The sequence below is a fragment of the Cucurbita maxima genome, unplaced genomic scaffold (genome assembly GCF_002738345.1).
Source record: "Cucurbita maxima cultivar Rimu unplaced genomic scaffold, Cmax_1.0 Cma_Scf00044, whole genome shotgun sequence".
Lineage (NCBI taxonomy): Eukaryota > Viridiplantae > Streptophyta > Magnoliopsida > Cucurbitales > Cucurbitaceae > Cucurbita > Cucurbita maxima.
In genome coordinates, this window is record NW_019272060.1 from 701,683 (window position 1) to 714,090 (window position 12,408).

The 12,408-nt window shown below is 33.3% G+C and overlaps 1 protein-coding gene across 1 annotated transcript; it reads right to left on the minus strand.

Moving 5' to 3' along the window:
• Positions 1-1,749: 1,749 nt before the first annotated feature.
• On the minus strand, positions 1,750-3,988 carry LOC111470400 (probable WRKY transcription factor 13). Its single transcript, XM_023115963.1, has 4 exons — positions 3,570-3,988; positions 3,286-3,486; positions 2,907-3,074; positions 1,750-2,037 (listed from the first exon to the last, which is right to left on the minus strand). Exons 1-4 carry the CDS (start codon positions 3,854-3,856, stop codon positions 2,034-2,036), a joined length of 660 nt encoding a protein of 219 aa, XP_022971731.1. The 5' UTR covers positions 3,857-3,988; the 3' UTR covers positions 1,750-2,033.
• Between the last annotated feature and the right edge of the window lie 8,420 nt (positions 3,989-12,408).

Below are 12,408 nucleotides of genomic sequence, written 5' to 3' on the forward strand. Positions count from 1 at the left end.
TCAGGAAATTTGTGGTCTTCAACATGTGGAAAAGCTAGCTTAAGAATGCACACTTTATCCAAGAAAGTAACCACACAGAATGTTCTAGCATACGAGCATTCCTTACTTTAGATGGTTAGAAAATGCATTTTAAGGATTTCATAAAAGTATTTTTGGATGAGTATGTTGTATGTTATGGTAAAATTACGGTTATGCCCCTAGGTTGAGATTTCCGAGTAGCATGATATGTTTTATACAAAGCTAGAAAGAGAATATGCATGACTAGAATACGAGTTGGGCCAACTAACCTCCCTTGGATGACGAGCAGACTAGCTCTTACCATGTTGTTCCCACTTGGTATGGAGTCTATTGAGGTAACTCTTACCATGTTGTTCCCACTTGGTATGGAGTCTATTGAGGTAATATCTCATCTTTAGTTATCGGTTACCACTGCATAGGCTAAGCTAGCTACCCAAAATTGTGCACAACAAAAACAATACTCTTAGAGTCCAGAGTAAAGCCCGTGATCTCCTGCTAGATCAAGGATGTGATGAGAGCCTACAAGTAGGTTGTTTACTAGTATATACTCATCCCTTTTTTCCTTTCTTTTTCTGGTGTTCATAGGCTACCAGTTGAGGTGGAGAAGTGTTTAAAAACTGCGCGGTCACATGGTCATCTAGAGCATCATTCCATTTTTTTTTTTTTTTTTATGAATCATTTCTATTTCGTTTCCTAATTGTATCCGGAACCATTTTTCCCATTTGTAATACATTTGAGCAACAATTTCTTATAATTAGATTTTATTTTCTATTGAGTGTCAGTGTTTTTAATTTATTTATTTCCATTTAAAATTTATGAGATTTTCATCCTTTATTTTATTATACTTTTTTTTTTTTTTCACTTTCGTCTTTTTAGTCTCGATTTGGGTATTGAAGCCTCGAAATTTGGGTAGCGACAATTTCAAATTTCAAATGCATTTTCGAGAACAAACACTATTAAAAAGTTATCGTCGCCGATAAGTTCTCATTGAAATTTTCAATGACGAATCATGTTCCCACCTATCAAGATACATATTTATGTGAACTCATTTTTTTTTTTTACTCCAACAGTGAAGTTATTGAATATTTCATTGTCTCCTCAACCGACGTCGTTATTGGTACATGGGTAGTTGCCTTCACTTTGAAAAATGTAAAACAGAGAATGAAAACCTTCACATCTGAGTCTACACTTATCGAGAAGTGTTTTTCGTAAGGAGTAAGGTATGTTACTTATTGAATTACTAAACGTCAAACCTCAGTATCTCTACCCCTCCCATAATGGGTTACATGGTTGGAGTATCACTAGACATACGGTTAGAGAAAGAGAATTAGATACCCACATACCTTCAGAGGATTAACTCCTTCTTTCACAATGTGTTGAACAGGAAAATGAAATTGCCTTAGTTCAGTTTTAATTTAATTTATCCTTATTTCAATTGTCATTTCTATATGTTTGCAAGTTTATAAACATTTAAGTCCTTAACAAATTTTAAGATAAAATATTTTTAAGTAGTTTTCCACACAAAACCTTCCTAATATATATGTAATATCGATCTTATTTTAAAGAAAAATGTCAGAGTCATTATAAAAAATTTTACTCGTGTCTGACTTCAATAAATGTAAATATTAGTTTAAGTTCGAGACCGAAAGTCCCTTACCAACATATAAATGAGGGAGGAGCTACGGCAAAGACAGATCTTATCTTTCACGTATAAGAAAATCAGAGTTATTTACTCGAAAGTACTCGATTTGGTTTGTTTTATGTTGTTTTCTCTCCCATTTCATAATAAAAGAAACATAATGAAGAAAATGAAAGAGAAGAACAAAAGGCACACACATGACTGACTAAGGTTCATTTCCATCTCTTTTCCCTACGTTAACAAACACAAGAAGGGAAGAGAAGAGATGGACAAAAGAACCAAAGCCAAACTAAAATAGTAGCTAACAATACAAACAATATGCATAAACCCCCATCAACCTATTTGCTTCTTTTTCTCCTTCTCTTTAGCTTCATTATTACCTGCAATAAAGCAACCATTGATTCATCAAAACATGTAAAATGCCCCCAAAAAAAGTGAATTTTTTCATCCACATTCATTGCATTCTCTAGTATAAAGCAATCTAATAGCCGAAGTCCACCGCTCGCAGATTTTGTTCTCTTTAAGTAGACCTTTCGGACTTCCTCTCAAGGTTTTTAAAATGCATCTACTAGGGATAGGTTTCCACTCACCTTGGGGGCCAACGTCCTCGCTAGCACACTATTTGATTTTTGGCTTTGATACTAACTCTAACAACCCAAGACCATTGCTAGCAGATACTGTCTTCTTTGAGTTTTTCCATTCGGGTTTTTCCTTAACGTTTTTGAAACGCATCTCTAGGGATAGGTTTCTACACCCTTGTAAGGAATGTTTCATTCTCATCTCTAACCAATGTGCGATTTCACAATCCACTCCCGGGGGACAACATCCTTGCTAGCATACCATTTGGTCTTTGGCTCTAATACTACCTATAATAGCCCAAGTCTATCGCTAGCATATATTATTCTTTTTTGGCTTTCCTTTTCGGAATTTTCTTCAAGGTTTTTAAAATGCATCTACTAGCGAGAGGTTTCCACACTCTTATAAGAATGTTTCGTTCTCCTCTCAAACCAACATACGATCTCTAAAAGATCCAACTTTCTACAAAAACATGTTCAAAATAGTTTCATAAACCCAAGATCAAGCTCAAAAAACAAAAGCATTGATCAAATTCAATGTGTTTTCACATTCAACTAAGTCTCCATTAACCTCTCTTAAGATTTAGTTTAAATGGGTCTTGATCTAAATTACATTTTCTAGAGAGAGAAAGAGAATTAAAAAAAAAAAAAAAAAGAAAAAGAAAAGAGAGTACCAGAAGAAATTATTGAGATGGGTTTGAGCTTCAGAGTCTTCAGAATCATGAGAAGGAGAATGAACATGTCTTCCTTCATAAGTTGTAATCACCATTCTTGGATCCTCAGCTAATCTCTCCACTCGTTTCTTTACCCTACAGTGATCTTGTGTACAACGGTAATAGCTTCTGCATTGCAAAGAAAAGTAATTAAAAAAAGAATGAATTTTTCATGATTACTTCCTTAGTTTTGATATAATCATTCCCCTTTTTGATGTTTTTGAAGCCTTATAATTACTTCTTTCTCAGAAATAATGATGAAAAACATCAAAATTTGAATCTCACAAAAAGATAACGAATCAAATGAACAAAAGATGGGTTTTTTAAAATTTTTGTTTACCGAGGATGCTGTGTGTTCTTGACAACTTTCTGGCCATACTTCCGCCATTTGTAACCATCATCAAGAACATCCACATCGCTTAGGGTTTTGAATGAAAATCTTGGCTCTCGAACTCTTCTTCTTCCTTTGATCTTCTTCATCTTCATTGTTGAAATTCCCAATTGATTTTCATTGCTTCTCTTCCCAATCTCTCCCCATGGCCTTCAAACACAAAATCAAATCTCAAAATCATTCATAAAAACAAGATTTTTTTCAAAAATTTAAGAGTGTTGGAGGGTACTCACCATAGATTTGGAGTGGAAGTTTGCAAGGAAAGGAGGTGTGGAGGTGCAAATTCATAGAAAGGGGAGGGCTTGAGGGGCAAATTCATAGAAGAAAAAAGTAGGGTTTCGGAGAGATTAAGGTTGGTGTCGGAATTATTATTATTGTTGGAGGTTGAGAAATTTGGATTCTCAAAGGGGTTTGAAGGGAAATTGAAGAAACCCATTTGAGAAATTGGTGGTGTTTGATGATCTTGATCTTCAAACAAAGCTTGTTGTGGGTTCAATAGGAGTTGGGATTTGGAACCCATTCTTGGTTGGGTATGGCTATGGCTATGGCTATGGCTTCTTGGTTCTTCTTCTTCTTCTTCTTCCTTTGTGCAAAAGGGATGGCTTTGAAGGGTGAGAAGAAAGAGGGTTGAAGTTGAAGCAATGGGTGACAAAGAGAATGTAAGGTTAGCTATTTTATATATACGAGAATTGGCTAGATCCTTCCTTTACGTATCCCTACTTACCCTTTTTCTTTTTGCTATGCTTTTTACTCTTTTTTCTTTTCTTTCTTTCCCCATTCTTCACTTGTCAGAATTTCGAGGTAAAGTAAAAAGTTGATTTTGGAGTTCCATATTAGTTAATTACACCAAAAATTAAAAGTAAAATTACAAGACTTTATGCTCAAAATATCTTATCATTCTGGAGGCCTGTTATAATAGATTGAGTCCATAACTAATAAATATTGTCCGTTTTAGTCTGTTATTATTTTCGTTACCCTATCGCTAACATATAGTCTGTTTTTGCTCGTTATATATTGGCATCAGCCCACCGCTAATAGAAATTGTCTGTTTTGGCTCTTTACCTATTTTTGTTAGCCTCTGCTAACAAATATTGTTCGTTTTTGCCCATTACATATTGTCATCAACCCACCACTAATAGATATGGTCTGTTTGGCTCGTTACATATTGTCGTTAGCCTACCTCTAACAAATATTGTTCGTTTTGGTCCGTTACGTATTTTCGTCAACCCACCGCTAATAGATATTGTTTGTTTTTGTCCGTTACGTATTGTCATCAGCCCACCGCTAACAAATATTGTCTGTTTTGGCCTGTTACGTATCATCAGCTCACCACTAATAGATATTGTTCGTTTTGGCCCGTTACGTATTGTTGTCAGCTCACCACTAATAAATATTGTCCGTTTTGGCCCATTACGTATTATCATCAGCCCACCCCTAACAAATATTGTTCGTTTTAGCCCGTTACGTATTATCGTCAGCCCACAGCTAATAAATATTGTTCGTTTTGGCCTGTTATGTATTGTCGTCAGCCCACCACTAATAGACATTGTTCGTTTTGGGCCGTTACGTATTGTCATCGGCCCACTGCTAATAGATATTGTTCGTTTTGACTCGTTACGTATTGTCGTCAGCCCACTGCTAACAGATATTGTCCATTTTGTCCTGTTACATATTATTGTCAACCTCAAGATTTTAAAACATATTTGTTAGGGAGAGATTTTCCTACCTTTGTAAAGACAGGTATTGTCAGCTGACCCATTGCATATTCATATTACAGCTCACGATTTTAAGGGAGAGGTTCTCACACTTTTATAACAATTGCTTTATTATCCTCAACTAACCTCCAATCTCACACATATGTTAGTTCTTATCCATTCAAATATTTAGCAATAATCTTAATTCTCTTGGGTTTTTTTTTCCTTCTTTTTTTTTTTTTTTTATGAACTTACCAAATTGGTCCTCAATTATGAATATAATCTTAATTTGGTCCATGTGATTTTAGAAATTTAAAGTAATGTTTGTAATTATAGCATACTTTTCATTTGGTCCCTTTATTTGTAGAAGTTTTCATCTTAGTCCATATGATTTTTTAATTTATTTCATGGTAGAAACCCAATTTATTTATTATTCGATTCTATATATACTTACACTACAAATTCTAAATTTATAATATACTCGTTATGAAATGGAAAGTATCAGCATGAAATTGACTAGGGTTAGCAATGAAAGGAGATCTCGACATTCATTTTTTCATTCATATTCGTAACTTAGTTTATTAAAATCAAAGGGTGACCAGCCTCATTGTAGTAATTAGATGACACCTTTGATCGTTCGCCTTTAATGTAACACGTTCTCTCCGATCAACAGGATCAGTCATCCCTCAAGCTGGACTCCTTTTCTTCTAGAGAGACCAAATCGTCACTTCTACTGATCGAACCCCATTTCTCTAATAACCAATGATTAAGAGGTCGAAGATTCAAATCTCCAGGTTGACACGTTGCTGAGCTAAACGAAACTATAATTGACAAATCTTGTGTAAATAACGAAGAACACTCGATGTATTCATCTCAAAAGCTTTCGAAAAAACATAGGGAATAGTGAAGAACATTCGTTCATCTACTATTCAACAAGAAGAAAGGAACAAAAAAAAAAGAAGAGAGGAGAAGAAGAATGTAGGGAGAGGGGAGTGAATTAGAGGAAAGAGGATTAAAAACTGAAGTTGATGCTTCCGACAATGGGAGCCTTATTATTATTATTATTGTCACTGTGTTTTTCCCCAAACCTCAAAAGCATACAAACTGTGTCTCATTGGGGTTAGTGGAGATTTCACTGTTGAATTGAAGGTCAACTATACACGACAACTCACCTTCAGACACGACATTCATTCTCTCTACTCCTTGTTCTGTTGGATACAACAGTTTTTCTAAACACACTCACACCTACTTCACTTCTCTTTAATATTTTTTTTTTTTTTTTAATTTTAAAAACAAATTTTGAAACTATTGTATTTGTTTATATGGGTTGGATTAAATTTTTTGAAAACAAAAAAATTTGGGTTGATTTACGGGACTGGCGTTTTCTTTTATCGAGTCAACCTAACGAATCTGAAAATAGAGTTACAATTCAACCGTACATAACTGACGTCAAGAATATAGTTTTATATAGTTTAAGATTATTATGAAAATCAAAAATATTTTACGTTTGTAACTGACGTAAGTGATGTATTATAACTTGTAATCCAACGAATTTGAAACCAAACAATTCAACCCTACATAACCCTATCCGACTTTTCAGATTATTATGAAAGTTAAGAATATTTAACATTTGTAACTGACGTTAGTGATGTGTTGTGACTTATAAATGTTTGATATTTTAAGTTTTAAAAAAACAAACCGACAACTCAACTCAACCCAATTTGAAAAGAGAGAATTAGGTTGTGAACCCTATTCTCGTTGCTCAAAGTTAAAGAGTATTTTTATTAATTTAGCTATATAATAATAATATTTATCGTGAATATACTAATATAACGTGTATTACTACTACGTTGCAATATTATGTTGGTCCATATACTTTATGTTTTATTCCATTTTAATCTCTTTATTTCTTTTCAATCAACTCGCCAACTTTTTATAACTTTAAGTACAAAGACTAAAATATATGAAATAAGTCCTAAATTTTAATCCGACTTATATAACACACTCTTATATATAGTTTTATCGTCATATTCGTATTTAAGTGAACATAGTTCAATTGATCTAAAATGTGTATCTCAACCACAAGCCCTAAATACCTCACTCTATGTTGAACTTATTAAAAAAAAAAAAAAAAATTATACTTTTGTCTCATTTTCGTAAAATAATTTTCATGTGACAAGTCTATTAGCAAAATTTATTCTTTGTCAATCCAACGACCCTGTTTCTTATTAAAACAAGTTCGTTGCTATATGTATGATATGACTGTTACATGCGAAAACATTCATTTTAAGTATTCACCTAATATATTATTTTTCGTTTAATATTTTATTTCTCGTCATAATTGAAATCATTAAACTAAATTAATAAAAATACTCGACCTTTGCATTTTGTTTGAAGAAAGTTTTAATTTAAAAAATATCTTTATTTTTAATAGTGTTTTAAAAATACCTTTTTAACTTCTAAAAAAAAAAATAAATAAATATCTTTACCAATATCCATAAAATTTTAACTAAAAATCTTTACCTAAAAAAAAACGTCTATTACAGTTTATAAATCATTTACAAATATTGTAATATTATTTTCGAAAGTTCATGAATATTTTTTAAAGTATTTTTTTTTTAAATTAAGGGTATTAATAAAATTTTTGGAGGTATTTTTAAAACATTTTTTGAAATTTAAAAATATTTATTTTAGGGGTAAAAAGGAAATATGAAAAATATAGAGGGCAATGATGATGAATCTTGGGAGCAAATCTGATCCCACAGCATCACCAGTGAATTTATATATCATTATGATTCATAATATTATAAAAGATTGTCCCAATCCCTATTTGACTTTTCTTTTTTCTTTTTCTTTTTTTGCCCCAAAAATTAAAAAGTTCTTCACCTTTTGCCCCCCTAAATTCCTTTCTTTTCTTTTCCGTCCCCTTTTTCTTTTCCTTTTTCCTTTTGCACCCCCACACCCACCCACCACTTTCCCAATTTTCAAACCAAACCCACATCATTATTATCTCTTCTTTTTCATATCTTCATTTTCTTTCATAATTGCTTCATTTCATTTTAAATAATTTCCACATAATTCTCACATAATTATCTAAATCATTCTTCCCATTCATATACACAAAAAAAAAAAAAAAAAAAAACCCCTCTCATTTGCTTCTCAATCATTACTAATAATGAATCCTTTAAACATTTTCTTTTCACGACATAAGTTAGGTTGAACCAACGTTAGCTTGTCGTTTTTGTATTGATTTCAAGAAAAAAAGACGTTTTAAGAGATTATGTAACCGATATGGACTAAAATGACAATTTAACTGAATACCAAAACATATAAAACAAATAGAAAGTAAAGTCAACCCAACCCGTACGGTTTACGTTAGATTATGAACTTATTTGGGTTGGATTTTGTTCAAATAAATTAGGTTAGTTCATGGTTAGGTATGGGCGTAAAATGACCATTTAACCAAGTATTAGTATATTTTTAAAAAAAAATGAGAAAGTATGGGCGTTTAAAAACTTCGACGACTCGAAAAACTCGATCAACTAATTTCAATCGAACAATTTGGATTGAATGATAAACTTGGCTGGAATAGGTTGAGTTGGATTGGGTTTAAGGTTGGTTAATGAATTTACCTCAAGCTAGATTGGGTTATCGTTTGAAAATAAGTAAATAAATGTTTTATGAACTAATATTTTACTTTTATTATAAAAAATCGAATAAACAACATTAACAAACTCAACCCAAAGTATTTTATGATTGGAATGGTTAGGGTTCAGTATTTAATGAGGATTGTTTAGATGGTAAAATTTACAGATTAAACAATTAGGTTGAATTTAAAAATGTTCCGACTCGATCCAACTCAATCCACAAACACCACAAAAAAAAAAAAAACACTTGAGTAATATCTTAATACAAAAAAACGAGTATCTTGTCGACTAAAACGAGGTAAGATCGTATGAGATAAGCCTATAACCCGAACAAGGTAAAATATAAAAATATTCGTACAAATACGTAGACTCGAGAACGAAAAAGAGTAAGAGTGATTAGGGTTTTGAGGAGGGGGAGGGAGGCTTGCGCCAAGCTCACGAGGCAATGATGTCACATAGTTTACGTAGCATAAAGGGCATAGTAATAATAATCCCTAATACCAAAGCCCTTAGAACACAAATCATTTCCCTTTTTGTCTTTGCTCATAGATGCCCATTATCTTATTTTATCATTTTTCTAACTATTCCTCCCTTTTTACTTTTCTTTTTTCTTTATTATTTTGAGTGAATTTTCATAATTAGGTACCCAATCATAATTTAATCCTTCAACTCATTCATTCCCCCCCCGGCCTTTTTGTTTATATAAATGTAGAATAGGGTAAATATGGTTCGTTTTGGCTCCTTACATATCGTCATCAATCTTATAGTTTTTAAAACGCGTCTGTGGGGAGAAATTTTTTGTTTCCCTCTACCATTGATGTTTAGGGTTTAGCGGTGGGCTTGAGCTATTAAAAATTATATTAGAGACAAACACTGAACGATGTGCCAGCAAGAACGTTGTCCCCCAAGCGGGGTGGAATATCGGTTGAAGTGGGGAGCAAAACATTTCTTATAAGGGTGTGGAAACCTCTGCCTAGTAGATTCGTTTTAAAATCGTGAGCATGATGGCGGTACATAACGTGCCAAAGTGGACAATATTTGTTAGCGGTGAGTTTTAATTATTACAAATGGTATCAAAGCTAGACACCGGGCGGTGTGTCAGCGAAGGTGCTCACCCCCAAGCGGGGTGGACTGTAAGATCCATATTGGTTGGAGAGGGGAACAAAACATTCATTATAAGGGTGTGGAAACCTCTCCTTACTAGAGGCATTTATGGTTTTTTTTAAGGGAGTGAATTGTAAGATCTCATATTGATAGATATTGTCAATAGCCCAAACCCGCTAGCAGGTATTGTCAACATATCGTTATCAGCATCATAATTTTTAAAACGCGCTTGTTAGGAAGAGGTTTCTACACCTTTCTAAGAAATGTTCCGTTCCTCTCTCCAACCGATATGAGATCTCATAGTTATTTCAAGAACTTAACTATTGAATTGTATAAATATTTTAAGGTGATTTTGCAACGTTTCAAGAAGAAGTCATTTAACATTCTTGAAAACAACTTGAAAGCAACCAAAAGAATGAGAGGAAAAGAGACAAATGCTAAAGAATTCTTTAAGTAATTATATTGAAGAAAAGGACTTGACAATAATGATGAGAAAAACTTAAAGAACATAGCTGAAAATGGTAAAAATTCGAAGAACAAACCAACAAAACAAAACAACCAAGAACAAAACTCCAAGTTGGGACCAAAACATAGAATTTCTTACCACACTTTTCTAACTTTTTGTTTCAACTTATAGTACTAACAATTATGGAGTCTCTCTAGATGTAGACTTACTATAGAATGAGACGTATAAGCAAGCCAATTTTGTAGTAATTTTTCTTTTTTATTAAATAAATTTTTCTTTTTTTTTATTGATGATAGGACAGGGCAAAGGTAGTAATCTCGATGGAGATTAGGATGAACTTACGTGACTAAAGAAAAAGGTGGCTCGAGTTTCTCAACATAAACCGCTTTCTTTGTCTCTTATACCAAAATATCCCTCCTTGTCAACAAGGTTGGTCCACTATAAAGCTTATCAACAGGAAAGTTTTCATCAAATCGAGACCTGTTCAAATCTATCGCTTATTTGGAGATTTCTTCCTTTCATGAAAATGTGAAAGCTCATTTCCTTATTTTCAATTTGAGGGTTATTAATATTAGGACTTCCTATTAACTAACATTTATGGATGAGACGGACTTGTGAGCTAGTGTACAATAAAGTGGAGAATACTCTCAAGTATTGAATTCGAGGGGAGAATAGGTCCAATTCCGAGGTAGCATTTTTCATGATATTTTGCTTTTTATTTGAAAATTACAATGATATAGACTTAGCAACTAATCACAAATTAACTTGCATGGATTAAGCTAAATTGCTTCCTTACCATCATCCACCGCTACACGTACAAATATCCATTCATTATTGTTTTGTCCGTCATTCAAGCACAAGCAAGAGGGTCAGGGAGATGCAAAATTCAAGCTCCCATGGGTACAATTCTTTGCCTCTCCTTTGCTCTTGACACTCGATTAGAGGAAGGACAGCATAGAGAATGATGTAATACAATCATAGACAGCGGCTGTGCACAGAATTTAGTCCATCAGTGTACCATTCCCTGCACAACACCTGAAGACACTAGCCCTGCCCATGAGATAGATGGCCTCTTTTAGATCAATCAAATCAATACTAACCTACATAAGGGCCGTGTTAGAAATCACGACTTTCTACAATAGTATGATATTATCCACTTTGAGCATAAACTCTCTTGGTTTTTATTTTTTGTTTTTTCAAAAGACCTCGTACCAAAGATGTCAAAGAGAATGAACTCTTTTAGGGCATAAATCCCAACAAATGTATTATTTACTTATAAGCCCATGATCATTCCCTTAATTAGTTAACGTAGAACTCATCCCAACAATCCTCTCCTCGAACAAAATACACCATATAGCCTCTCCTAAGACCTATGGAGTCCTCGAACAGCCTCCCCTTAACTGAGGCTCGACTCCTTCTCTAGAGTCCTTGAACAAACTATACTCTTTGTTTGACACTTGAAGACTCTATTGACATAACTAAGTTAAGGGCATGACTCGAATACCACGTTAGAAATTACGACCCTCCACAATGGTATGATATTGTTCACTTTGAGTATAAGCTCTCATGGTTTTACTTTTGAATTTTCTCAAAAGGCCTCGTACCAATGGAGATGTATTACATACATATAAGCTCATGATCATCCCCTTAACTCGGTTTGTGTCTTAGGAATTTTCAATGCATTTATTTTGGATTTGAATTTATAAGTTATGAATGAGTGAATAAACTGAGTGATTATCCCCTTAATAAACATTGACATTCATATGTTCATCATCATTAACAATAACTAGGATTGTGTCTTAGGAAAATCATCGTTATAATGCACCATGATATTTAATACACGCACATCATCTTAATATGGAATAACGTCATATTAAGTCATCTCATCATCATACATCTTACATCGTCGTCTTATCATACATCATCATCATCATATAACGTCATCATGTAACATCATTGTATAGCATCATATAACATAATATAACATCATTATATAACATAGTCATGTCATCATGTATCATAATCTCATCATCATATAATATAGTCATATCATCATATAATATAAACCATAAATGACACATGCAAGAGCCACTAGGCACATGTCGTCATACATAAAACACGTCTTCCGACTGAGCTGATAGTAAGACCACTTACTTGGTTG